Source organism: Myotis brandtii, unplaced genomic scaffold (genome assembly GCF_000412655.1).
Source record: "Myotis brandtii unplaced genomic scaffold, ASM41265v1 scaffold48, whole genome shotgun sequence".
NCBI lineage: Eukaryota > Metazoa > Chordata > Mammalia > Chiroptera > Vespertilionidae > Myotis > Myotis brandtii.
The window spans coordinates 3,537,631-3,546,771 of NW_005368341.1; the positions used below are offsets into that span (position 1 = coordinate 3,537,631).

At 46.0% G+C, this 9,141-nt stretch overlaps 1 protein-coding gene across 1 annotated transcript in view; it reads right to left on the minus strand.

Moving 5' to 3' along the window:
* Window positions 1–6,340: 6,340 nt before the first annotated feature.
* The window catches only part of DLX6 (distal-less homeobox 6), a 4,812-nt gene continuing 2,011 nt past the window's right edge, over window positions 6,341–9,141 (minus strand). Inside the window, exons 3-5 of the mRNA XM_014547555.1 lie at window positions 9,104–9,137; window positions 8,689–8,882; window positions 6,341–6,813 (exon numbers count right to left, since the gene is read on the minus strand). Coding sequence (XP_014403041.1) covers window positions 6,562–6,813; window positions 8,689–8,882; window positions 9,104–9,137 — 480 coding nt within the window. The 3' untranslated portion in view covers window positions 6,341–6,561. The remainder of the gene's footprint in view (window positions 6,814–8,688; window positions 8,883–9,103; window positions 9,138–9,141) is intronic.

Consider the following 9,141-nt stretch of genomic DNA (forward strand, 5'->3'; position numbering starts at 1 on the left):
GCCTCCCCCCAACTCCCGCCCCCCGCCCCAGCGCCTCCTTTTATTCTAGGAGAGGGACTTTTAGGGCTACCCAACCACACCACCCTCCCGGCCCCATCCCGCAACCCTTTGGATCGCGCACCTCCCACTGGCCACTGGGATCTCGCCAACCCCGAACTCTCCAGCCCTCCCGGGAGGCACGCCCTGAGGGCAGACGCCCTCCGCACCTAACGCTGCACTAGGTTTTTTCACAGTCGCAGCGAACTCTGGGCCTCCGAAACTGCCCAGGGAGCGGGAGCACATATGGGATTGGCTAAATGTTTTCCTACGCAGCCCTGCACAGCCCCCTCCCCAGCCCCATCCGCTTTTCTTTCGCATCTGACAAACTTTAGGTTCCCCCATGGCCCTGGAGGGGCTGGGGTAGGGGGCGGGGAGCCTTCCCTTTCAAGCATTCAGGGTTGTCGGCTGTAATGTAATAACCTGTTTTATAGGTCGAGCTCTAGCCGTGAAGATAGGAACCGAGGGAATTTACATGAATCTCCCTCTAAAGGAGACGGGGGTCCTGTTTTGCAGCAATTAAATGTTTCTGCTCTTTTGTTCGCTGGGACTTCGTATTACTTCTGATTTATGGGGATCCGTAGGAGTCTCTTTGCCAAAAGCGCATGTATTATTGAGTCTGTTCCACATCCTAAACCAAGATTTATATAAAACCGTGAAATACCACACATTACGACCTTTCGCCACAGGAAGGAAAAAATGGCTCATAACATCATTCTACACACACACACACACACACACACACACACACACACACACCACTCCAAGTTCAGTAATGATTCTCTGTCAAATCCCCACTATACACAGTTTAGTGTGTTTTTTTAAGCCAGTGGGGGTGATGAGCAGTAAGCAGTTCACAAAACTATGATTTATTTTAAAGCATTTTTTTTCCGTGCAAAGGCGAGAAGACAGAAATCTGCCCATGGAAGCTTATTGTCATCCAAAGACTACTTCTGCCCCTTGCCATTTGTAAGGTGGAAGAAGAGGGGCGGGAGAAGAGGCAGGACATGGACTCAACTTTCATCTATAAACAGGGGTCACTACACAGGGGACATTTCATTATTGCCCTTAAATTCACAGGAGCTAGGAAGCCGGCTTGCCACCCTGCGGGTTGGCCCTGGCGAGGCAGTACCCAGGTCTGTGAGGTGATGGGAGGAGGAAGAATCATCACCACCATGTCCTAGAGGATGGAAAAGATGCTCAGGAAATTCTCTGTGCTCCTGGTGGGAAAATTGAACTCCTGGGGATATCTGGGCTTTAGGTAACCCTAACCGAGATGTCCCCACTCGGAACCAGAACTAGACTCCAGAAGTCTCAGCCAGAGCAGGGTTCATCCTCCTGGAGGCAACAGCTGGAACCTGGAGTTCACTTTCACTCGGGGACCAGCACAGCACCCCAGCCTCTCTCCAGACTCTCTTGCTCTAACTCTCCAACTCCCTTTCTCTTTGGTTCTTCCATTTTGTAAGGAGACTCACCTTGGAGTTTTACAACCCTATCTGGGGGCAAGGATAGTCCTTTCCCCCAAAATACTGGAGTTTCTGGAATCCAGAAAGAAGCACATTAGTGACTTGCTGCAAAACAAGCAGCTAGAACTGGGTTATATGTTGGGGGGGGGTCTAATTAATAAAAGTTAATCATAGGATTAAAGCCAGTAGCCAGCCAAGCAGGGTGGAGACAGCTTCCCAGCCTGGCTTTATTGAATTAGCAGCAATGAATATATTTTCTGCTAATATCCGGCAGGACTCTCAGTGACTTGTTCCCTGTGAAAGAGAATGGAGATGGAGCTCAGGAACACTTACATGCACCCAGGGCATTTTGTGCTAATAACAAGAGGCTGCAAATTCATTTAAGAAAATGTTCATAAACAAGTGACAGGCACTCTGAGTCCACCCTGGTGGAAACAATGGTGAAACTGACAAGTGTTCTTTGCTTGGGGGAGGGGCACTTTTATCCAAGGAAATGCTTTAGAGAGCGTGGGGAAAGACAAGGGTTTAAAAAGAAAAAAGAAAAAAATTATTTCAGACTCCAGGCAACAGCAGATGCAGCAGCCCTTGCAAACACATCAGCCCCACACATATTGAAGATTTGGACACGTAATGCTTCAGACCACTGATTTGCTATTTTCTTAATTCCCACTCTTCTTTTTCCATATGAATCAAACAGTCTTTTGTCCTTCAGGGTTTGATTTGATCGCTACTGTTCACATTTCACTTTTGTATTTTCCTCTTCCTATACCATTACTCATTGAGTGCCCTGTGAAATTACAATCGTACATTTTCAACTCAGCAACCCATTTGCAGTGCAAAAATAGGGTCTAAATAATGGCTGAATTAGCCCTACTGGACAGTTTCAGATGTAACACTCTGTAATAATTATATTGCAGGCTGGATTAGGATGCTATTATCATAATCTGGACGTTTACAATTATCTGTAATTTGCAAAGATGCGCCAGGTCTTGATTACAGCAGTTTTTTTTTTTTTTTTGTATCACGCTAACCATCACTAAACAGTGACAGTAATAACAGCTAATTTTGCTGGCAATATAAGAGGTGCTGGGGTGTGCAAACAATTTCACACCTGGATGTGCTCACTCAACCAAGAATATAGAGAAAGAGCTTCTGCCCTGAGACTCAGAAAAATATTCCTCTCTGCTTCTGTTCAGTATAGATTTCTAGACCTGATCATTGCTTAAGAGATATTCACTGGGGGTAAGTTTTTATTTCTTTCATACTTCAAGGCACAGTTCATACTTATCTTCTCACACTTTCCAAGGTATATGTGTTGCTGTTGTAATTCATTATAGACTGCAACTTTGCTTTACAGATTTTGCAATTCTGATCTTTTATCCCCCCTGTTAACAGCAAAGGGGTTGTCATTCTGGTGAGTAAAAGATTCAGGTGAGGATGGGATCCTGAAGAACTCGCTTTGTCTCTTTTTGCTTTCTGTGCTGTTGATGTATTTGGTGCAACTTGTGACTGGAGCCTGTGGAAAGGACTAGGTTTCTGTAAGGTGTGGAGGGAGAGCGCTGGAGATTCCAAGCTAAAATCTCTTTGCAAATTGTTACTCAAAGCTAGTCCTAGGCGAACCCATTGAGGTCTTTATACGTGGCGATGGTTTCAAGTTTGGGGGCATGGGGAGAGCAAATGGAGCTTGGGAGAGTGCCCCTTTCCTATCACAGGTATGCGGACATTTGCAACGGCAGGTGGAGTCTTATCTCCAGACTGTAGAGCCCCTTACACATTCTCCACTTTGGGAGAAAGTTTCAGGAGTAACTGGCCTCTGAAACCCTTCAGGGCTCCTTTGCAGGGCCTTTGCCTCAAGCGGGGGTGGGGGCAGGGTGGGGACGGGGTGGGATGCCTCTCCTCGAGCTACTGCCTGCGGGGGCGAAAGCTTCGACCTTGGGGTTAGAGGAGCATGATTGGCTGAGAGGCAGAGCCGAGATGCGGAGCCCAGAAACCAGCCTGATTCAGGAAGGCGCGAGGAAGACTCCGTGCTGTTCTATCTATAGATGACGCTGTTTCCTGACGCCGTACACGCTGGACGCCGCTAGAGGTGTTCAGGGCAGGAGCCTGAGCAATGTTGGGCTCCCTCACCCCAGTGCAGAAAGGCCTTTCTCCGCCGGCGGCGGGAACCTTTGGACTAAATTGTGTCAAAAGATAATGAGATGCTTATTGGCGCCGGGAAGAAATTTCCCCCTTCACCCTCACCGCCCGCAGCTATTGTTCTCTTTCTGTCTGTCTTTCTTTTTTTTCAAATGGGAAATATGGTCAGATCGAGGCTCTAGAACTCCGGGGAAGTGCGAACGTGGGGAGGCGTCGTAGGCACCGCGACTGGGTGATGCCTTTTGCCCACGCCCCTCCTACCAACCCCTCTCTCAGCAACCAGTTTACAGGGTCAATACAACCTAAAGTGCGAAAACATTAACCCTTGAGGTTCAGGGAGCCCAGGAAGCCCAGTTTCCAAGGAGAGTTCTGGCAGAATTTAATTAAACTCACATTAAGAGATAGATTGATACAAGCCCATCATGACAACACCTCCAATGTGTTAAAATGCATTTTCTGGGGTTCAGAATTTCATGCACTTACCAGTGGTTTGGCCTGTGTCTGGTGGATTTTTATTTTTTTTAAGAAAAATTAGTGTTGGTTTCGATGTATGGTAGCTTTCTCTCTAACGTAATTTGAATAATTCAGCAAAGCCCCACTACCAGCTGTACTTCTGCAGCCTCTTCCATTCTTTTCAGCATTATAATTTTGGTTAATTTTCAATTTTAGGTCCTACGTCTCTGCAATCTGTGTATGAATAACAGAATAATTTCCCTCTTTTGTTTCGCCTTTCCTGTTCCTGAATCTAAATAAAGATGGCTTTTTAGTATTAAAAGTGGAAGAAAATTACAGGTAATTATCTTTGACGGTAAAAACGCTGTAATCAGCGGGCTACATGAAAAATTACTCTAATTATGGCTGCATTTAAGAGAATGGAAAAAAACCTTCTTGTGGATAAAAACCTTAAATTGTCCCCAATGTCTGCTTCAAATTGGATGGCACTGCAGCTGGAGGCTTTGTTCAGAATTGATCCTGGGGAGCTACGAACCCAAAGTTTCACAGTAGGAAGGGGGAAAAAAGAAAAGAAAACATTTTTCCTAATGTAACAATGCGAATGCTAGAAAATGACAAGACTGATCGGTTTTAAACCATTCTGAAGACTGACTGAGCGTGGAAGTTGCTCAACAAAAAAAGGCACGGGTATATTGGTAAGTCGTCTTTGCTTTGTGTCTAATTATAGTGACTGTCCTTTTGCACGGCTGTATGTCGCTGTCATTATAGGGAGCACTCTGAGTGTCTCTATTGACTTCTGATAAATGGCTCAGTGGTTTCAAGGTTCATAATTTGAAGGATGCCCAGGTCTGTAGCCATTAATTCTCGCAGTATGGGGCTTCCTGCTTGTATGACGAAAGGACTTTTCATTTCCATTATTTCTAAGCTTTCCACAAGATCGGGGGATGTATTGCATCCAGGAGCGTGCTTTTCCTACCTAGCTAGCTTGCAAAGGTTTAACGTTAAAAAGTCATAATTGTGCATTTGTTTTCCATTCTTTTCTCATATTGTTTCCTTTTTTTGGTTATAAAGTGCTTGCAAAGAAAGACAAATACAGCTGTATTTCTTTAGCTGAGAAAAGGGAGAGGAGAACACTCAGTTTCAGCACGAGAGGTTGTCAGGGGATAGATCGTTCTGATTTTTTTTTAAAATAGAAGAAATTACAATAAAATTTAATATAGAAAAGAAGCTGGGAAAACACCCATGGTTAATGGTAAAGTACTTAAGACAAAGGCTAGTGCTTCAAACTGACACCCTTTGCAAGCACTTGATGTATATATGGGGCTTCCCATATTAGGAAATGGGAATTCTTTTAAGAATGATAGAAAATATATGAGAGGGGAGGAGGGAGAAGTGATGAGATACAGACACATAGGGAGAAATATACAGGACACTCCCAGCGTTTTGTGGCTTTTACTCCATATATGAAAGAAGACAAAAACATACAAAGTATATGTACAACTAAAATTCAACAATATATACAGAAATGTTTCTTGATATAAACGTCCCTATTAGCTTAGTGAATGCCACCAATTCACCTAGTAAAAGTATCAAAGCAATAGAACCATGATTTTGGTTGTTTCCTCTGTCTTTCCTGATTCCGGTTCAGGGTTTGGGGGTGGGGAAAAGAGTGGTTTTGTTTTGTTTAGAAATCATCATTCTTGTTCATTGCATTTTGATAAAACATGCAGCGCTCCCTTTGTGGCAATGTTCTAATCTCAGCTGATTTTTCCTTTTCCTTTAGAGAATGGCTGTTATGTGAGGGCTTTTCTTTTATTTTTCTTCTTAGTATTTATTCATTTATTTTTGTCAGTCTGGGATTGGTAAATAAAAACGTAGGAGTCTGAAATGCTTCTGTTTCATCATGTAACGCCTTAAGTTCATTAAACAAGTAAAAACGCTGCCATGTTTGTGCAGATTCTTCTGGTGGTGGTGGTGGGGGGGGATGTCTGTAAGAAAAGTTGTTTTGATAGATACTCCCAAAGAGAAGAAGAGGCTCAGGGCCTGGATCCCAAGGGGTAAGGGAAAATATACTTACAGTGACAGTGAGGGGGTTCAGGAGCGCTGGCATAGTAACCAGCCTCTCCCTCTCTCTCCCTCCCTCTCTCTGTCCCTAAGATGCAAGATCAATTACTGAGGCTGCTCCAGGGAAAAGGCAGACGAGACGAGGAAAGAAAAGGAAAAAGGAAAAGAAAGGTGGGAAGGAAGGAACGAAGGGAGGAGGGAGGAAAAGAAAGGGAGGCGTGTGAGAGAGAAACAGAGACGGAGGGAGCGGGAGAGAGCGCGAGTGCGCAGACGGTCTGGTCAGACGTGAGTTCTCCTGAGCCTGCTCCGTGGGCTCGGCTCGGTGTGGCAGCTGCAAGCAGGTCCCGGATCCTCCTTGCCTGGTTCAGACGTTTCCCCCTAGGGGTATCGATTTCCCTCGGACAACTCACATCATCTGTGGTCTCTGCATCGTGTCCTGGTGTGGTGAGGAGTACCAGTGCGAATAGCCGGGCATGTAGCTGTTGGGGGGCATACTGACGCCCTTGGCCGAGGCCGAAACGTCCCACACCGGGGGCAGCGCCGGCGAGCGCGGCGACAGGGCTGCTGAGCCCGGGAGAGGGTCGCTCTCGTGCGGGTTACTGCCCTGCTTCAGCAGTTTCTTAAACTTAGAGCGTTTGTTCTGAAACCAGATCTTCACCTAGAACGAAAGGCAGTGGCGATCGTTAGGCTCGAAAACATCCCCTGGTGCCTCACGTTGAGGCTTTGGAAGCAATTATTTAATAATAATAATAATAATACCTCCCGTCCCCGCTTTGCTCCACCTCTTTCTTCACCCCCACCCTACCCACCCATTACTAGGTATCTTGTCTGGATACCTAAACTCCTCAGTTAGATGCAAATCTAAGGCATAAAACAACAGCATAAATAAGAATAAAATAAGAAATGAAGGCGCATGAGCTACCTGGGGTCAACGTCGAAAGAGGGATTTTTAAACAGAACTTTTCGGATCAAAGCCAACTGAATGCACTTTTTCTGATAGTCTCTTTCTTAAAAATATATTTACCAATCCCCAAACCTGGCATCTCTATGCATGTAGTGAGCAGATGACTATGGACAGATTAAAGCCTATACATTTATACCCACATGACTCAAATATCCCTATGCATACACTGCACATGCCACAAACTGTGCATGGGGCATCTTTCTCCCTACGTAAATATATCCCCATAATCCTGCAGAGATTAGGGATTGTACCTCCCTCATTCATCCCTACTTTGTATGTTGCTTAGTCAAACTGTGGTCAGCAATCATCACATGATTGTTAGCGTAGCCACTTAAAGTCAAAGGGCTTCTGAAAATTAAATGGAAATCAGGAATCTGGGTTGGGAGAATATCTAAGCTAATGTACCAGGTCTCCTTTTATTTGAAGAAGGAAATTCTAGGGTGCTGCTTCCTTTACCTTCAAAATTCCTGAGCCATAGGAATCTGCTTTTCCAAGAGGAATACAAGTTACTGAGTAGCAGGAATCCCTTCGTTGCAAGCCCCACGTATTTCCAGAGGCAAAATGGCAAAAGAAAGCAGGCTGAATTGAACAGAAGAGCTTAGGAGCATCTGTTCTAAGGCACCACGCAATCATTCCCCAGCAAGAGTCTCAGAAAACCTGGAGTCCCCATGCCGAATATCACCCACCTCACATGAGGCCTACTGCCCCACGCCGCTAAGTTGATGGACAAGGACAGAAACCACAGGTGATTGCAGCCTGGCTTTATGGCCAGGGTCTTAATATACCTGCCTAAGCCCCTTCCTGTGAAGTCTGAAAGGGCCCATATGTCTTTCAAATTAGTAGGACAGCAGAACTTCAGCAACTGTACTTAACTGAGGCTTCACCTGCTGTAATTTGGGCAGCACTTCTCTTTGATCTCCACCTCTGCCATTGCTCCCAAGTTCTGTGCTCTATGGAGGTGCCTCACCAGCCAGTCACCAGGATGATTTAACCATTGAGCTTAGGGCAATCTTCAGGAAAACTCACCTCACCCATCCCAGGACGAATAGCTGGCACCTTGGTCCCTCAACAAAATCCTATTGGAGCCTATGACTATCTCCCTTCTTCATTTCACTTCATAATTCTATGTCAACAAGCTGAAATCCTTAAGTCCAAGGACCCACAAAAGGATCACATACCTATCTATCTATCTATCTATCTATCTATCTATCTATCTATCTATCTATCTACCTATCTCTTATTCTGCCTCCTGGCCTGAATATCTTTTTCTCTCTCTCTTTCATGTTGTTCTGTTTTGAAATAGGACTCGAATAAAGGATGAGCTTGGTCACCAAAGGACACTAGACTGGGGTGGGGTCGCCGAGGGTTGGGGAGATGTGCAAATCCAATCCAGTATTCATTTATTCCACACTGTGCTGTCCCAGGGAAAGTTCGTAACCGGCGCAAAGGCATTGGTCATTAATCTTCCATCCTTGGTGGACTAGGCCAAGAATTCTTCCTGATGTGCTCCCTGCCCGATCTGCAAGCGGGGCCAGCATTTCGGGGATATTCGGGCTTCCCGGGAATTACCTGTGTTTGTGTCAGTCCTAAGGAAGCTGCCAGTTCAGCTCTCTCGGGAAGGGCCAGGTACTGAGTCTGCTGAAAGCGATGGTTTAAAGCCTGGAGCTGCAGGCTGGAGTAAATGGTCCGAGGCTTCCGAATCTTTTTCCCTTTTCCATTGAACCTGATTTCCCCGTTTTCAATCACTGTGGTTTTTTGTTGATCTGCAAGCAAAGGATACAGAGGAGCGGTCACGCGCGAGGCTACTTCCGCAGTCTCCCTGAACATGGCCTGGCTTTACCCAGGTTCTCCCCAAAGACCAATAAGGGTTTCCTCAAAGCGTCCCCACGCCGCCGCCACCCTGCCCTGTCGGGGTTCACGGGGCTCAGGTGCTCCCAGAGGCTGTAAGAGCTTTCCCGGCCCCTTACTCTGGCGCTAACAATACCCGGTGGCTGGACCGAGGGGCTCCCGCGGCCCTGCTGC